General features: G+C 34.9%; 1 protein-coding gene across 7 annotated transcripts in view; it reads left to right on the forward strand.

The window, feature by feature from the left end:
- The window catches only part of baiap2a (BAR/IMD domain containing adaptor protein 2a), a 220,629-nt gene that overhangs the window by 177,471 nt on the left and 24,435 nt on the right, over positions 1–18,723 (forward strand). For all 7 annotated transcript variants that reach the window (XR_012400583.1, XR_012400584.1, NM_001040245.2 and 4 more), the window contains 1 exon segment: positions 10,184–10,336. Coding sequence is in view for 5 of the 7 variants with exons in the window: in NM_001040245.2 (NP_001035335.2) it covers positions 10,184–10,336 (153 nt within the window). In the remaining 2 variants the exon portion in view is untranslated.

An 18,723-nucleotide genomic window follows, 5' to 3' on the forward strand; every position in this document is an offset into this window, starting at 1 on the left:
AATAATGTAAATGTTCCAAACTTTTTTTTCATTTGCTTTTTATTTCACATAACTTTTTTATAGATAGATGGATAGACAGACAGACAGAGACAGACAGAGACAGACAGGCAGACTGACTGACTGACTGACTGATTGATTTTTAATATCCTTTAAAAAAAGACTTTGACATTTCCGGTCAAAATAAAACGACAACAACAAATAAAATTGCTGGTTGATAAAATTAACTTTAAATCTGAATTTGCTAGGCATACTTCCTTGTTCTATAAAGGATTTTATTTGAAAATGAAATAAATGCAGCATTTCATTGCATTATTATATTTAAATGAGTGATATACTTGAATGCTATATCTAGTACTGTATGGTGTGCAGTGTATCGGTTGGTGGAATGTGTGTGTGTGTGTGTGTGGTCTGTGTCTGATCTTCTCCATCAGCTGACTGAGCGACTCTGACAGCTTCCATATCTGAGAGCAGGATCTTTCTTTCTCCATCCATCACTCCATCATCACGCCTGTCATCCGCATTGCATCTGTCCTGCTGTCACGACCTCAAGTGCATCTGTTCATCACACAATCATTCACATTCTTCCAGATGTACACTGCGCTTTTCCTCTCCTCTAATGCTGCAGCACTCCATGACTCAGAGAATATCTGTGCTTTTTGTTTTATCTTGGGTTCGTTCTTCGTACCTTGCTTAAATGGTCTAAGATGATTTGACAGATCCTGAATCTGTTAATCTTGATAACTGATCTCTGGCTAATTTGGTTCTTCAAACAAGTTCGTTAATCAGATTAAAATGTCTGGATAAACTGATCTGAGATTGCAGCGTGTGTTGTGAAGGATTGATCTATCAATCCTCAAAATCATGATCAGCAATGTAATGATTGGCTGACGACACAGCTGCGTAATGACATTATCTGATTAGTATTCAATTATCCATGTGAACAAAATTACATAAAATTCGCAGTAAACGGTTTGTTAAATATGATACACAATAACTTACACCTTGTTGTGGGCTCCAGGCTTGGCCATTTCATGTGTCAAGAGAAATTTATTTAGTTTTACAGTTAGAGCGAATTTTCCTTATTAAAGTAGCCATAGTAGTATTTTATTAGCCGTTTTTTTTAATCTGTGTAAAGAATAAATGATGTTTACTAAATATTTTGATATTGATAAAGGTTTCTATTATCATACACAGTGTACTAAAGAGATCTAAAAAGTTCATATCAATAAATAAGTTTTCTCTTTGCACCAGGTGGCAGTCTTTGTACTTTTTTTGTACTAATTTGGGGGGTGCAGATTGCAAAAGTTTTATATATATATATATATATATATATATATATATATATATATATATATAAATATATACAGTATGTATATATATATATATATATATATATATATATATATATATATATATATATATATATATATATATATATACAGTATGTGTATATATATATATATATATATATATATATATATATATATATATATATACAGTATATATATATATATACAGTATATATATATATATATATATACAGTATATATATATATATATATATATATATATATATATATACAGTATATATATATATATATATATATATATATATATATATATATATATATATATATATATATATATATATATATATATATTTGATCCTGGATCTTGTCGAATCGTCAATATTCAAATCCAGCTAATTTAGTAATCCACATACGAAGTATAGACCCCTGGAGGAGAAATAAAAAACATTTAGCTTATCTGGAGTGTAGAACAAGTCCAGCTCTCTGACTGATGTCCATTATTCTTAAGACAGAAGTTCTCCATTAAGTCAGAATTCAGGCCTAAACACTGTTCTTTTTTATGCACCGGTCATATTTCAGATTTAGAACTTTTTTTGGCTTTTCATATTTATTTTTAATTGTGTTTGTTAGTTAGTTCGTTAGTTAGTTAGTCAGTTAGTTAGTTAGTGCAGCTCTGCACACAAAGTTTTACCAGAGGAGAATTATATCTATAAAATAAGAATGAAATGAGTTTGTTTTAATTTCATTTTGTGTAATTTTATTATGTAACTATAATTATTATGTAATATTATGCGTGTTACTTTACTATTTACTATTTTATTCATATATAAATGTATTAAATTATTTATGTAAAGAAAACACAGAAGTGGTTACTTTGTTAAAGTAGCAATTTGTGTCTGTAGATTTTTAATTTTTAATTAGATTATAAGGCCGTAAGAAATTGTAATTGTAATTATAAGAAATTGTTTTCTTCTGCACTGAACCATACATATTAATTATGATCATTTACACTACCTGACGAAAGTATCGAAGATACACCAAGATTCTTATAGAAATCAAGTGTGGTGAAAGAAAGGCCATGGCTTGAGGTTATATTCATTATGGGGGCATGCATGAGATCTGCAGGGTGGATGGCAACGTCAACAACCTGAGGTATCAAGACATTTGTGTTGCTCATTAGATTACAAACCACAGGAAAGGGGCAAATTCTTCAGCAAGATTGCACTCCTTGTCATACTTTAGCCTCTACATCAAAGTTCCTAAAAGCAAAGAAGGTCAAGGTGCTCCAGTTTTGGCCAGCTCAGTCACCAGAGATGAACATTATTGAACATGTCTGCAGTAAAAAGGAGGAATTGATGATGAGAATCTTGATAAACTCTGGCAGTCCTGCAAGAACACTTTCTTTGCCATTCCAGATGACTTTATTAATAAATTATTTGAGTCAGTCCAGAGATGTATGGATGAAGTCCTCCAAGCTCATGGGATTCATACACAATATAAATTCTTTTTCATCTGCACCATGACTTTATATTCTATACTTTACCTTTTTTTTTTTTTTTTTTAGGTGATAACTTTTGTTTAAGCATAATCAGATCTAACTACCCTAAAAAAATAATTCAAAATCTAATTTATTTTTGGTAAACGTGTAATCTAGAGGCTTTCTAGTGCCTTTCATTTAAGCCACTTCTGATACCAAATGAGCAACCAGAATTTAAGTTATTATATGTTGTTCTTAAAACTTGGATAGGCGACAAGATTTTTGTCAGGTAGTGTCCAAAAACTGACCTTTTCACTTATTATGTTGCATTAAATAAGGTAGTTTTGAAAAGCTTTTCTGTTTTTTACTGGTTAAATAAGGCTTTTGATTATAATAGCTCAAAGTCAAAACCTGAAAGAAGTTTTTGACGTTTCAGTTCAAGCTTTCACTTATTCATCCATATTAATGGTAAAGTTAAAATGCAATGGACTGGTTCATGATATGTTCAGTGGTATAATGAAAGAAGCAACAGATCTTTTTTTTTTTCTCTCCACATTGTGTCATTGGTTGTCTGAATAGAAGCAGAATGATGAATGAAAGAAAGAAAGGAGCAAAGTTTAAGATGAATAGAGATGTCAGGAGAAGACCAGATAGGAAGATCTGTATATGGATAGCAAAATGAGGAAATAGATAGATTGTGTAAATTTTAATTTCACACTAAACTGGATATTTTCATGTATGTGCTATGCAAGAAACTAGCACCATTAATATACAGATGTAGTTTTTTGTTTTTAGGATTTATTTATTTTTTTATTTTTTTATTTTTTTTGTGGTGATTATTTACAATTATGTAATTTTTCACTGGGGAGTAGTTCAGATGATATTATTAATTTATTTTTACATTTATTTTTATTTTTAAATTTCAGTTAATGTTCATTTATAGTAATAACATTTACACTAAACAGGTGGTTTAAGTGACTGAATGTGGCATGGTTGTTGGTGCCAGATGGGCTGGTCGGAGTATTTCAGAAACTGCTGATCTACTGGGATTTTCACGCACAACCATCCCTAGGGTTTACAGAGAATGGTCAGAAAAAGAGAAAAGTAGCTAAATCAAGATGAGATGGCTAGTATATAGTGGCTAAATAAAAAGCTAGTATTTTTAATGATACTTACTGTAAGTTAGGACATAGCTCGACAAAACTATTAGACACTTATAATGAACACATTTTGATTGTACACTTATTCATTATTTTATTTTTTATTTTTAATGCCTATATAATCAGTTGAGGTCAGAATTATTAGCCCCCCTTTGAATTTTCTTTCTTTTTAAATTTTTCCCAAATGTCTGATAATATTTTCTTCTGGAGAAAGTCTTATTTGTTTTATTTTGGCTTGAAAAAAAAACAGCATTATTTTTTTATGAATCATTTTAAGGTCAAAATTATTAGCCCCTTTATGCTATTTTTTTTTTTGAATTTCTACAGAATAAACTGTTGTTATACAATAACTTGCCTAATTACCCTAACTTGCCTTGTTAACCTTGTTAAGACTTTAAATGTCAGTTTAAGTTGTATAAAAATGTCTTAAAAATATCTTGAAACATATTTACTGTCAGCATGGCAAAAATAAAATAAATAAGTTGTTAGAAATATTAAAACTTTTGTTAAGAAATGTTTTGAAAATAGTTTCTCCACTAAACAGAAATTGGGGGAAAAAATAAACAGGGTGGCTAATAATTCAGGGAGACTAATAATTCTGACTTGAACTGTATCTGCTAACAGCTACTGTACTTGTGACAACTTTTGAATCACATTAAACAAGTTAATCATAACAAGTCTTTAAAGCAATCTTCTCTTGTTTGTTCTTCAACAGCAAAAAAAAAAAAGAAAAAAAGAAAAATGGCAGCCTGTTGTCAATGTAGAACTAGCTCCAACCTGTGGTAACAACATCAAACTACATGTTTTTGATCCAGTCAGAAGCCCAAGTGTTGTGTCCATGTTGTAACCCAAAGACTGCGTAAATACTAACTTCAACAACTTTTCCTCTCAATAGTTCAAGCCCACAGCATTCAGAGCAGATTGAAAGTCCATCAAATCTTTCCATAAAACTCATTCTTGCTGGTTTTACAAGCCATTAATTTTACATCCTGATTTTCATCTGCTGTTCGCCGTGTGGCCGTAGGAGATTTTCTGCTTCATTAGATTCTCCACGCTGACTTATTCTTCTGCGTTCACTCCCTCTTTTTTTTTATTTATTTTTTTTTAGTAGTTCCTATCATTGATTTTTGATGGCGTCTGAAGTGCTTTCCTCATTACAGTGCTTTTCTCATCGCTTGTTCTATTCGAGCCAATATAACCGAAAAGCATGATGATACTGGTGGTGCGACGGGGAGTCCCCCTCGTCCTGTTGTGGGTAAATTAGAATAGGGCACTAAAACACCTGGATGTGTTGAGATAATGAGTTCGGTAATGGTTTTGACATTTCCGGGAGCCCAGATTCCCCAGCGGGAACGTGAGGGAGAGAGATGCTGAGGTGATTATGGGCCAATCGGCGGAGGGCTGCTACAGAAAAGAGCCTTTTAGTATTCATAAGAAAAAAAAATAGACATCTAAAGCGCATTCATATATTCATGGCACTCCTACTCGTGTTTTAATCTGGAGTACAGACACCGACAAAACAGCTCTAAAAGCACCCATTCTGTAGGGCCGTAATGCATGAGTATGGTAATCATTTAGTAGCATGGTATTGATGCATTGCTTTTTTGTGAGAAGCATAAAAGAGGATCCGCACGCTAATGCAACTCATTATTGGCAAAAGTTGTTCATTCTCGTCAAGTTTCTAGGAAAATAAAAGTTGAAAGGAAGAGCTGTTTTAAAGGAGTGGTTCTTTTCACAAAAAAATCCATGTTATTTTTCATAATTATGGATTAATTATGTTTGTGTTTCTTAACTGCTTTTAATCCATTGAATCCTGTCTGTGTTTGCATTTAATGAAAATAAATGAGTTACTGTTTCATACTAATTCATTAACATTACAATTAAAGGTGCAATATGGTAGTAAAACTAGGTATTGGAGATATATATATATATATATATATATATATATATATATATATATATATATATATATATATATATATATATATATATATATATATATATATATATATATATATATATATATATTAGGGATGTAACAATATTGTAAATATCGTCATACCGCAATAGCAATTTCTTTCAATATTACCGTGGGTGTGACTCAATAAACTCATACAGTAGGTCTTTTGGTGAAAAGTTTGCTCAGGTGAATGTAGCAAATGGGAGGTAGCGGAAACTACAATTTTCATTAGCCCAGGCATGGCCATCATCCTTTGCGGTCTGTTGTCGCTACAGATCCAGTAATGCAGAAATGGAGGGTGCTGCTAGTAGCAGCAAACAAAAAGAGCTAAAACCTAAGACCTAAAGCGGGTTTTAAATCAGATGTGTGGAAGCATTTCAGTTTCTCTCTGAAAAGAAACAAGAAAGAAGAAAAGGTGACAGAAAAAAGGGTATGCAGGCACTGCCAGACTGTGCTGAAATACAAGTCGGGGAATACGACTAACATGATGGGGATTCTTTTAGTCAAGGGGACAGCAGAACACAGCACACTGCTCAGATTGATGGAGACATTGACTTGTACCACCAAAAGACCTCTATCTCACTCATGGCTTGTCCTTTCGAGTGTTTTTTTTTTTCTTTTGTTTTACATGGTTTAATATTTTTTTGTTATTAAAATGTAATAATTTAAGTTCCTGTTTGAAAGTTTACAGATAGATAATTTGTATGTTATTGATCTGTTCAGTGTTAAGGTAACCTGAACATTCTAGCGCTTTTTTTGAGTCTCTTTAATAGTTTTGTTTTTCCTTTAAATGATTCAATAAATACTGTACCATGCCATTCAAACCGGGGTATTACCATATCGTGAAATTTTGATACCGTTACATCCCTTTTATATATATATATATATATATATATATATATATATATATATATATATATATATATATATATTATGTGTTAACTTAACGCACACGTTGCCAGATTGATGACACCAACTAGGGCTGCATGATATGGAAAAATCTGATATTATTTGATTTGTCTGCAATATACAGTTAGGTTCATAAATATTTGGACATTATCTCAATTCTAAAAAAAAAAAATTGGTCCTATACACCAACACAATGGATTTGGAAGGACACAAACAATATGTGCTTTAACTACAGACAGTGAGCTTTAATTTGAGGGTATTTACATCCAAATCAGGTGAACGCTGTAGGAATTACAACAGTTTGCAAATGTGCCTCCCACTTGTTAAGGGTCCAAACGTAATTGAACAGAATAATAATCATAAATCAAACTTTCATTTTTTAATACTTGGTTGCAAATTCTTAGCAACCAATTACAGCCTTGAAGCCTGAAACACATAGACCTCGCCAGATGATGGGTTTCATCCCTTGTGGTGCTCTGCCAGACCTGTATGCATTTTCCCTTCAGTTTTGTCTTCAGCAAGTGAAATGCATGCTCAATCAGATTCAGTTCACGTGATTGACTTGGTCATTGCATAACATTCTACTTATTTCCCTTTAACAACTCTTTGGTTTCTTTCGCAGTTTGCTTTAGGGTCAGAATTAAGGGGTTTTCTTTAAAACAAAACAAAATTGTCTGCCAATGGCATGAGTAAAATAATCTTATTTTCACTGTGGACTAGGACAATAAATATGTTCACTTATCTTGTTCAAATATCTTGTCAAATTTGTTGTCAAATATCTGCATATATATTATAATGTTTTATGCTTTAGATGAGTGAAAAGCACCTTACAACGCCTTTAACAGTTTTAAGTCATGGGTTATTTCATTATTTATTTAGAGAAAAGAATATGTTCTTGCTAATATTCCTCTTGAATGCATTAAACTATACAAAAAGCAACACACACTTCGACAACAATTAATTTGCAAAAAATAATAATAATAATAATAAAAATTATTAGAGCAATGCACAATAAAAAGACACGGATAATGGAATTTCATAAAACAGAGTTATTTTTTCAAAAACTCTGTTCCTTTCATCTGTCTGTTCAAATTTAGGTGAAGGAAACAAAGGATGCTTTTGAAGGAGCTTGCCAATTGAAGCAGTCTATTTAATTTAGCATATGAATTGGGATGCAGCTATAGTAACACTACATTCAAATCACATGCGTCCCTATATAGAATGTACATTTAGGAAGTAGTATGTCTGAGTATGTCTGATAATATGCTTCACATATTATAGTTTAAAAAAAAAAAAAAAAAAAAAAACAATAGTTAAGAAGTACTTGATAAACAAGCCCCACATAGAATCTGTGCATGCATAAATCTGCATATTTTTGAGCCTATCGAGTCATTAATCATTTACTTATGCATATATTTATTCAGTTAAGTGGCTGTATTACTTTATATGAGAGAACAGTTGTAGCTTTGTTTTCCCAAGCAAATTATTAAAATTTAATTTGATTGAATTGTATATTATTTCATATGTTATTTTTGTGTTTGCATGTCTGTTTTTTAGCTCCTACACTGTAAAAATTAATTGTAAAAAGCATATCGTATTTGGGGATTTATGTTTGTTTGTTTTTTTGTTTGTTTGTTTTTGTTTTACTTATTTATACTCTTAATATTTCCTGCAAAAACTTTTTATGTTAAAAAGATTGAAAAGTGACTTTTGGTGACATTTTTTTAATAGTTTGAAGTTTTATATTGTCTGTGCTTTTACAGACTTGATTCTCTTATTAAAAGAAATATCTTGTCTCAATCAACAAAAATTCCATTAAAAGTCACTTTGACTTAAACTGCAGTGTTAAATTTTCAACATCAAGTCGACAGAGCAGAGATCGAGGTCCCATAATGCCATTTACATCCTTAAATTAACGGAAAATACCATGTGAACCACAAAATATAGAACATGTAATTAACAAATTTCACAATCAATTATGCTTCAAATCCTTCCCCATGATAACCACATATTTTATTTTAAAATCTGCACAAAAATAGCAAAAATAAAATGCTCATTATATCGGCTCATAACCTACTGCTACTACTAATTCTGTAGTACTCATTAGAGATACAGTACAATAAAGGTTTTATCCCTATCCCGAGGCAGAGGAGGCATCATATGATGGAAAGCAGCGACACGTGTTGTAGAATCTCAGAATGTCATTCACACTACCCAGATTCATACTATACAGAATATACTTATTTTAACAGTCAGGAAGTGAGTTCAACTTGAAATTTCTCAAGTTATATGCAAATTTGGATATGTTTTCAGTGTTCGCAAACTCATGCATAAAACCACACATTCACATTTTACTCTTCATTCATTCATTCATTCATTCATTCATTCATTCATTCATTCATTCATTCATTCATTCATTCATTCATTCATTCATTCATTAATTCATTCTGCTTAGTCTCTATTTCAGAGATTACCAGAGCAAAATGAACCATGAAGATATGTTTTACACAGCGATTGCCCTTCCAGCTGCAACTCAGCACTGGGAAACACCCATACACACACATTCACACACACACACACACACACTAATACACTGTGGACAATTTAATTTATTTATATATCCATATGAGGTACCATTATCCGTATTGGTACCTTAAATGTACTTTTTAGGTACATTTGTGCACTAATATGCACCTTTGAGGTACCACTGTGGACCATGTGGGTACAAATAAAAATTATTTTGAAAAGGTACTGCAACAGTTCTTATTTCTGAGAGTGTACATGAACACGGGAAGAACATGCAAGCTCCACACTGAAATACCAACTGGTTCAGCCACACCAGCAACCTTTTTACTGTGAGGTGACAGTGCTAACCTCTGAGTATACCTCTGAATATATTTGTTTATGTTGTGTAAACGGGAGACGCTCAGAGGCATTGCAAATGTTGCCACAGAGTGAATAGGCTTTGCTCAAAAGGGACTTTGTTGAAATATTGCATACACAGATATAAGCTGACGCAATCATCAAACATGGACCGCATATAAATCAAAACTGCCTAACGTTACTGAATGAAATGTTGAGCTCAAAAAAGGAATATAACTGTGCAAGTTAGGATGATGGACTTCATATTCTCTGTCTATGCTTTGATCAGTTGTACACAAGTGTAACTTTTTTGTTAGTGGGGGTTTTCATTTTAAACCAGATACAAACTTTCTTTTGATATTTTGCATGTTCAAATATTCATACAACATAAGATTCAAGGGATCATGAAAATATAGTAACAGTCATCCAACATGTTAGTGCAGTTTTTAATTCATTTTATTAGTTCATTATTGAAACTAATCACTTTTCATTTTATCTTTGCCAGTATGTTGAGGCCATCAGCAGTAAACAGAGTGAGCTGGATACCTTCATTGCAGAGGGCTACAAAACAGCGCTTTCAGAGGAACGTAGGAGATACTGTTTCCTGGTGGACCGCCAATGCGCTGTAGCCAAGAACAGCAGCGCCTACCATGGCAAGGTGAGACCCAGATGCTTTTTTTTCCCTTCACCGTAAAAGATAGACAGCATCGCCAGCCATGTACTTTCACAGTCTCTCCTGTTATGTGGCCTGAAGACAGCAGCAGTTGCCATGGCAATCCCCAAAGATCACCCCTCACAACCGTCTCCATTGGGCACAGTTTGTTTGTGCTTATTGCGAAGATGAGATTTATTCTCTCCTGCAATTGTCTGTGTTCCAAAAGTGCTGTGAAGTAATGCACACCATTTCTGACATATCAATTATCCGTAATGATGGAGTCACATCCGTACAGTAAAACCAAGTTATTGTAACTCCAGATTGTGGGAGGAGCAGTTATTAACATCTGCAGGTGGTCCCATCCCATATGCAGTATACTTAAATGCACCTTTTTACATCTGAAAACTTGTGTGCGTGTGCAGATTTATTTGGTTTGCTATATGAGGACCAAAAATTGTGTAATGATATGGAAATAACTGCATTAAGGTGGTTTATGAGGACACATACTGTGTCAAATTCAAATTTTGCCACAGGTTTTCTGTGAGGGTTTATTTTAAAGGTAGGGCTAGAATTAAGCAATATAACAAACAGTTTTTACAGAACAAAATACATTGCACTTATTCAGAGTCCTCATAAATCATATATACAGATGTTTTTGTGGCGGAGAGATGTTTGCACAAGGCTATTTTGTTTAATATATCATTGTATAACTTGCTAAAGTGTAAACCCTGATCATGGACTAGGCGTGCGTTGTGCTGTCGTCTTCTGGGAGCGTAGTTGAAGCTATAGGGAGGGGTGGAGAGAAGCCTTGCATTTTCAAGAACATCCTGTCCAGTAGCTAATCAGCACGGAGGCGTGTGTGGGAAGAGTTCAGAAAGGGCGCGCTGAAGAGGGAGAGCGAGCGAGTGTGGTAGAATCAGAAGCCGTGAGTGTGTTGTGTGCGTGAGTCACCAGGAGTGGGCGGTAGAACGGAGACGAAAGCCCCTCACCCACACTGCAGAGCGCTGTAGTGTAAGTGGTCCGAGATCTGAGAGACCTGTTAGCACTTGCTCTGCACATCATCAACAGTGAACTTCTATCACCATTTGCATTTCAGGGCGACTTGAAATCAGGTTGAGGATGGCTTAAAGTCATAGTCTGAGGCACCTTTTACACTTGTGCAATTTTTAATTTTAAAATCTAGTTTAGTTACAGTTGTCTGGTGTCAGTTCATCTAAAAAAATTTAGCATTTCAAAACCAAGACCTCATTTTAGTTTGGAAACCCCCGTGTTCTATTTTAGTATATATTTCTGTATGGACTGAAATGCAAAATTATATATATTTTTCCCCCTTAATAGTCTTCTTGATTATCTGTTGCACAGCATCACTGCCAATTAAAAAACAAACAAAAAGCGCTCTGAGGTAAGCTCAAATGTATGGTCGGTGCTCTTTGGGTTAGGGATTCATCAAAACACCAACAAAGATCAGTCCAAGGCACTCGAAAATAGTGAAAAATTGAAAAGCCTTTATTCACATGGCTAAATCTCTAAAAACCTACGCGTTTCGGCAGGAGTCATCAGGGTAACAGTGATCAGGTGCGTCTAGAGTCTCTTTTGAGTACCACGGTCACATGACTCATTTAAACATCTCAAATGACACTCAAATAATTTAACAAGCAAAGTCTGCTATCATCTTAAATTCGGCATAGATACACAAACACCCACTTGCATATATGGGAAAAAGAGAGAGAGAGAGAAAAAAAGAAAGATATATATATATATATATATATATATATATATATATATATATATATATATATATATACACATACTTACAAATACATACATTAATGTATAATGATAATCTGTAAAGCATCTATAGAAAAACTCATCCATTCATTCATTTTCCTATCGGCTTATTCCCCCCACCAATCCACTTTTTTTATCACTGCCAATTACTTTGGCTAATGCTTGGCACAGCTGAGAGTCTTCCTTTCACAACTCAGCATTGAGAGTGCAACCACCAGTGCTGGGAAATACCCAAACAACCCACACACACTGGAGAATTTCTTAAACACAAATGAAAAATGCTAGCCTGGACAAGAAGTGTTTCCATTGTAAAACGCGGATAAAACAAAAATGCATGAGAATGCATTACATGTGCCTCCCTACCTCGCAGGGCGATCGTTATAGCTTCCTATAAGCCTTTGGTCTGATTTTGGTTCCCTTAAAGCTATTTCTACCCCCTCTATTTGTATTTCCTAATCATGAAATTAATAGTAGAGTCAAAATTTAGATGGATAGAACTTTTAAAAGCAGCAGAATTGCGTCAGTGTTTTACAAGAAAACACGGTACATAAAATCAATAATAAAAGCATGCATCATATGAAAAAAGAAAGAAAAAAAAGAGAAATAGATGTACAAAACTAAAGCTGATCTTATTCAAAAGCCAGCAAGAGCAAAAAGTTTCGAGAGCAGTTTTAAAACTGCTCAGTAAATCCCATATAGTCACAGGCAAACTATTCCAACATTTGGGAGGTGCAGCTGAAAAGTCTTGACCAACCTTATTTAAGAGGCCACGAAACATCAAAATACATTTTTTGAGCTGTTGACAGTCGTATATGTGTCCCACACTGCTAAAAACACTATTAGGACACATATATTTCACTAAAAAGTGAAAATAATTTATTTTTGTGTTATTTCGAGCAAATTTGTACATCCAGTTTTAAAAGAATTTTTGAAGCTGCGTCACGGTCATGAGAGCTTAGCATGTATTCCAGCATGTAGACATGACGTCTGTACCTGGGAGTTCCTTATTACGTCTCTAAGTGTGTTTCATTCATTCATGAGTAAGACTTGGTTCAAACCAATCAGCGTGCTCTTATGTATGCGGTGCATACATAATAGAGCACGCTGTATTATGCAGCGTGGTAACTGATTTTACCAGTTACAGTATTTAGACTGCAGAGAGACACCACATTGTGTAGCCAAGTGGGAGAACATCAATTGTTTGGAGATACGGGTCGTCAGTGTTGCGTTTATAATTTGCTGCAGTGAATTTTTTATTTTTTTTCATTTTCCATCTATGAGAGCGTAGCTGGACACATGTAGAGTACAATGCATGTGACGCGCCATAGAAATACTTGTCTAAGGAACATTGTTTACCCGAGAGCTTTTCTCGTCTGGAACGTGTAAATGTGTAGGCACCACATTCGACACATTTGACCTTTGGAGCATGTAAAAAATCAGGCCACTAATGGTTTTTGGTACAAGTCCAGATAAAGCCCTTAAATTAAATTTTTAATTTTACAGCAAGCGAATGTAAAGATGCAAGAGAAGCCCAACTACAGCATTATAAATAAATGGTTGTTTGAGGCAGGCCACAGTAAAGGGTATTACAGTAATTTAGGCATGATGTTATAAAAGCATGGGTTTCAGTCTCCAAACCTCTGTGGGGCTGAAACTGTTTCAATTTAGCAATGGATCTCAGGTGGAAGAAACTCTTTACCACTCTGCTAATTTGTTTCTCGTAACTGAGAATGAATGAAATGCCATCCCGAGATGTATTATATGTGTTTGAACCCTGGCACAGAGATGCCTGAAATTAATGATTGATATGGGCCTAGAGTTGCATAAAATCATAAGTTTCACTTTTGTTCTCACTTAGTTGCAAGAATGGTAGTACGTGAAGTAGGGGTGTCGATATTATATTTTAGTTAGGGAGGTAGAGGTTGGGTAATAATATAAGCAATTATGTAGGGCCATGGTTACCCCAGCAGGCACAGGATGTCAAAATGACGTCAGATTGACGTTGTACCCCAACGTTGTGGAATGTTGCATTTTTGTTTGAAAATGAAAATCGGATTGACGTCAGACCCCAACATCAGGCTGATATCAATGTCCAACATAAGACATTGCATTTTGGTCACTTTACAATGCAACCTAAAAACAGCAAAATATCAACATCTGATAATGCTACAGCTTGACGTTGTGTAGGCATTACCAATATGACTTCTATCAGACGTTGGATTTTGGTTGCCATGCCTGACAAATAAATATCAGTATTGGACGTATATTACGTTGGTTTAAGATGTTGACTCGACGTTGGATTTTGGTTACTTAAAATCAACCAAACATCTGTAACAGAAATTAGCTCATTTTATGGATATTAATAATCAACAATAACGGTTTATTCTTAATTATTAATATTCCGGTTTAAGCTTCAGTCAATTTGATCAAACAAACATATGATTGTATATAATCCTGCCCGCTCGACCGAGCAGACTCTCAGATTATGAATATTAATTATCAACAATAACGAATTATTATTAATCATTATATTCTGGATCAATTTATTGCTAATTTGACCAAACAAGCGCTCTCACGAGCGGCCACGGCAATGATCTTTTCATTTAGAAAAGGGAATTTAATTGCTACTTCTTGTGAAGTAGATTAATCATTCATAAGTTTTAATCAACTTATAATAGCTAAGGAGGGGAATCTGTATTTCAGTGACATTTTCTCGTGAGGCAAACAATACAATTCATTTGATTATAATGGGATTTATTGACTAGTCAGACAGATAACGAACAAACGTACAAACATAACATTAAACATAGAACAAAGGTAAAACACGTGGAGATATCGGGTCTATAGAACGTGTAACAACAAAGAGAAATAGTAAAGCGAGGAAATATAGATTTCAGATAAAAGAGTGACAAAACTTTCTGTTCCACACGCACCATTAAGGATCACCAAGATTATAAAAAAACACCTTTTTGATAAAAGGGGCACAGCTTAATCGCATAACTAAAAATACCTGGACTTTCATGTCTTTAGGTCTCTCTCTTTATGCTGGTCTCTTCCTGATGAAACTCCTTTGACGTCCTTCTTGATGGGTTGAGTTTGTAATACAGTTTGGACGAACACGATCGCAAACTTTAAACTGAGTTTACTTTGCCGGACAATAAGAAAGCGTGGCGGGAAAAGTCCATGCGGCTCAGAAAGCCGCGTGGCCCTCCAAGGGGCCACGTTTTGATGGATTCTTTGTTCGGACTACTCTCTGCCCAGATGTTTGGGGAGAAGTCTGGTTATACCTGCGGGTCACGTGACAACCCGTTCAGCATTCTGACCAATGATTTCAGGACAAAGTTTGAGCGCGAAACCTTCCTTTGTCTCGAGGCTGCTCGTATGCAAATTTGAGTGTCCGCCCAAAGCATGCGGACAGGCATTTAATACAGGGATTTAAAGAATAAAGCAATGCGAGTTATGATCTTGCTCTATCCATCATGTGTTGTAAAATGTCAGCAGAAACCCATCGGTACCAAACATGGGGGGTTTAAAAGTAGATCAACATAATTTTTCCCATCCTCACATATTTACATATATTTATGCTTTAAAAAGGCCTAAAGGGACCACACATACAGGTTATATGAGGGGTTATACAGGTAAGAAAAGTCAGAAATGAGATACAAAATTTGCAAACATAACATTTTAGTTCTGTGCTGGTCCCTGATTTCTCAGTCAATTTCTCTTTGGACTAGTGTTCTTGTGGGTGTGGGGAGGTACTGTATGTGTGTGCGTGTAAGAAAGGAACGTCTTTGAAGTTCCAGGCTCATCTCTCCAGTCTTCTTGGAGCCAGGAGTCGTAAAACCCACGCGAAATACTCCGTGATAAAATCAATAAGTAATTTTATCTTTGGACTGTACGCTACACATCAATGTAATTTATCATCAGTGTTGGGAGTAATGCGTTACAAAAGTAATGTATTACAGTAATTTATTACATTTTCCTGTAATGCAGTAGTGTAAGGCATTACTAATACATTTTCAGTAATATTTTACTCGGTACATGTTCAGTAACGCGTGCGTTACAACACACTTTTCGCCCGCAAGACAATTAACAAATAAAAAATACTGCAGTTATATTTCCTGTTCGTGGCTAGCGAATATATGCGTGTGCTGTCATTAATCTCACTCTGGCTATGGGACCTTTTTACTTTGAACGCGGAATGATTTCAGCTTCTGAGCTCAAGGTCCGGGGCTATTGGCTCAGCCCGGTTCGCAGTACGCGCAGCGGAAAATAGATGAAAATGGCATAAGACAGTGCATTCGCGAGACGGACGCAAGTGCATATGGCGTTATTTCACTGACAAATGTTGTAAGCTCATTCATGTAATATGAGCGAGTGAACGTGCCGGTTTCCTCTGTGGACAAAACTCCTCGCGTTAACTTAACACTGGCTGGGCTGCTCACGTGCTAACGACCTGCTCTCGCTCCGTCAGATGATGCAGACTCACAATCTGTGCCTTGTGTTTCCTCTTCCTTTTGTTCTGTTGCTCTCCGGAGATCCTCCTATTTAATTGTAATCCCAATAATGTTTATATGGTTTATATATTGCTACACTATTTACTTACAGGTTAAGATAAATTCTATAATAAATACTAGTGTTTTTGAGTGTAAGGTATACTGCCTATGTTTTAGGCTAGCATTTACAATGAATGCTTAAGCATACTGTTGTATTAAGAATAGTGAACTCATAAAAATTAAATATAAAATGTAGTTTTACTACAGTAAAGTGTGGTGAATTGTAGTACAATCTACCCCATATTGTAAAAAAAACTACAGCACTGGATCATTTGTTTATATTACACTTGTTGTGTTACCATAGCAACTATAGTATTACCCATAGACTGTAAAATATATGGACGTAGTATCCGTGACGTCACCCATAGGTTTCTGAAGAGCGCAAAAGAAGCCACAAGTAGGCGCGGCCAACCGTCGCCATTTTGGTCACGCGTCATCACACCCACGGCGGGATACCAAACATGGGCAAAGAGGCGGAGAGTGAGCGGAGCTACTGACACCTGCTAGCATTTAACTTGGACCTGGTTCAGACACACTTTACTTTGGGAGAAATGCTTAATACTTTATCACCAGTGACTCGTTTGTATTCTGACCACTTGTGCTTGGTTGTACACTATATCAATAAAGTGTTTAGACTTTTAAAAACACTGCTGTAATACATTGAGCCACTAAACATTGTTCTTATGACGTTTTTCAACAGGAGGAAAACGCGAATTACTTCCAAACTCTTCAGATATAGTCTGTGTTAGTTACTGTAAGACTATTGATAAAATCCAGCATAACACTGTATGACAACGCTTCAGATGACTGTTCTAGAGCCTACAGCTAATCAATCTGACAGATTCTGGAGTGCATTACAGCTCTAAATATAAATATAAACGATAAATGATCTTAAATAAAACGGATACATGTATAGAGATGGTATATAAGTATATAACTTTACTCACATGGGAAACGGAGGCCACGTGAATAGTTTGTGAGCACAATTAAGTGCCCTCAGCATGCCATGCCATCTAATAATTGTGGGAAACAAGTCCAAAAGGCAGTTGACTGTGTAAAGCCACATAAAACAACACAGAAATACGATAAATATGCCGAGTTCAGTGGCTAATCTGCAGGATTCAGCTGAGGTGACGTGACGGCGACCAGCGAGACCTAGCTGTCAATCAAGTGACCACGCCCTTAATTATGCAAACTTAATATAACTTAATATAAAGGAAACGGATGAGTTATAAAAAAATTCACCCCCCTCACAGTTGTCATGAAGGGTAATATTACCTGTATTAACCAAATTTTTTTTTTGTACCAGGCTGTAAACACCTTTTTTTCTGCTGTAAAGTTGGCCATTCTAACAGTGGGCTCAATTGAAATTTGCTCTGTTTTGGAGCCAGGAGCGGCTAGGACTAGCGGAATTTCGAATGAATTGCAGTTTTAGTTACTTCCGTATTGGCTTCCTGAGGGAGAGCGGGAGGTTGCCGCTTGGTATTACCACAACAGTGTAATTAAAGTATTTAATGACAATATGTGTGTTCAGGGGCCTTGTGGAACAGCTTCTTCTCAAAATGAAGATGATGGCAGGGAAAATGTCCTCCACAATCTCATCACAAATGTGGAAGACAACAGACACTAGTTCACTTTATTTTAGTTGCCATAAAAACTGTGAGAAGAGTGAATAGTACAGTTGGCTATAATACCTTATCAAGTGTTTCTATTAGTTACATTTCTGCTTGCGTTAGTTTTTTATTTTTGTCTAAATATTTTTTATTTGAAATATCTCATCATATAACATTAAGCCAACAATGTTATGGTTTATTAGATTAAAAATTATAAGTCTATTTTAGTATTTTGGTTATTGTTAATAAATAGTGTACTTATATAATTCATATCAAAAAGCTTGAAAGGAAGAGGGAACACAAGACACAAATTGTGAGTTTGCATACAATCTCACTGAGAAAGCAGTGTACTGAGAGTAAGAAAACTTGTGCGTGAGCAGTGCATATTTGAGAGATTGTGAGAATTTGTGCGCGAGCAGAGTATGTGAGAGCT

Source organism: Danio rerio, chromosome 3 (genome assembly GCF_049306965.1).
Source record: "Danio rerio strain Tuebingen ecotype United States chromosome 3, GRCz12tu, whole genome shotgun sequence".
NCBI classification, from domain to species: Eukaryota; Metazoa; Chordata; class Actinopteri; order Cypriniformes; family Danionidae; genus Danio; species Danio rerio.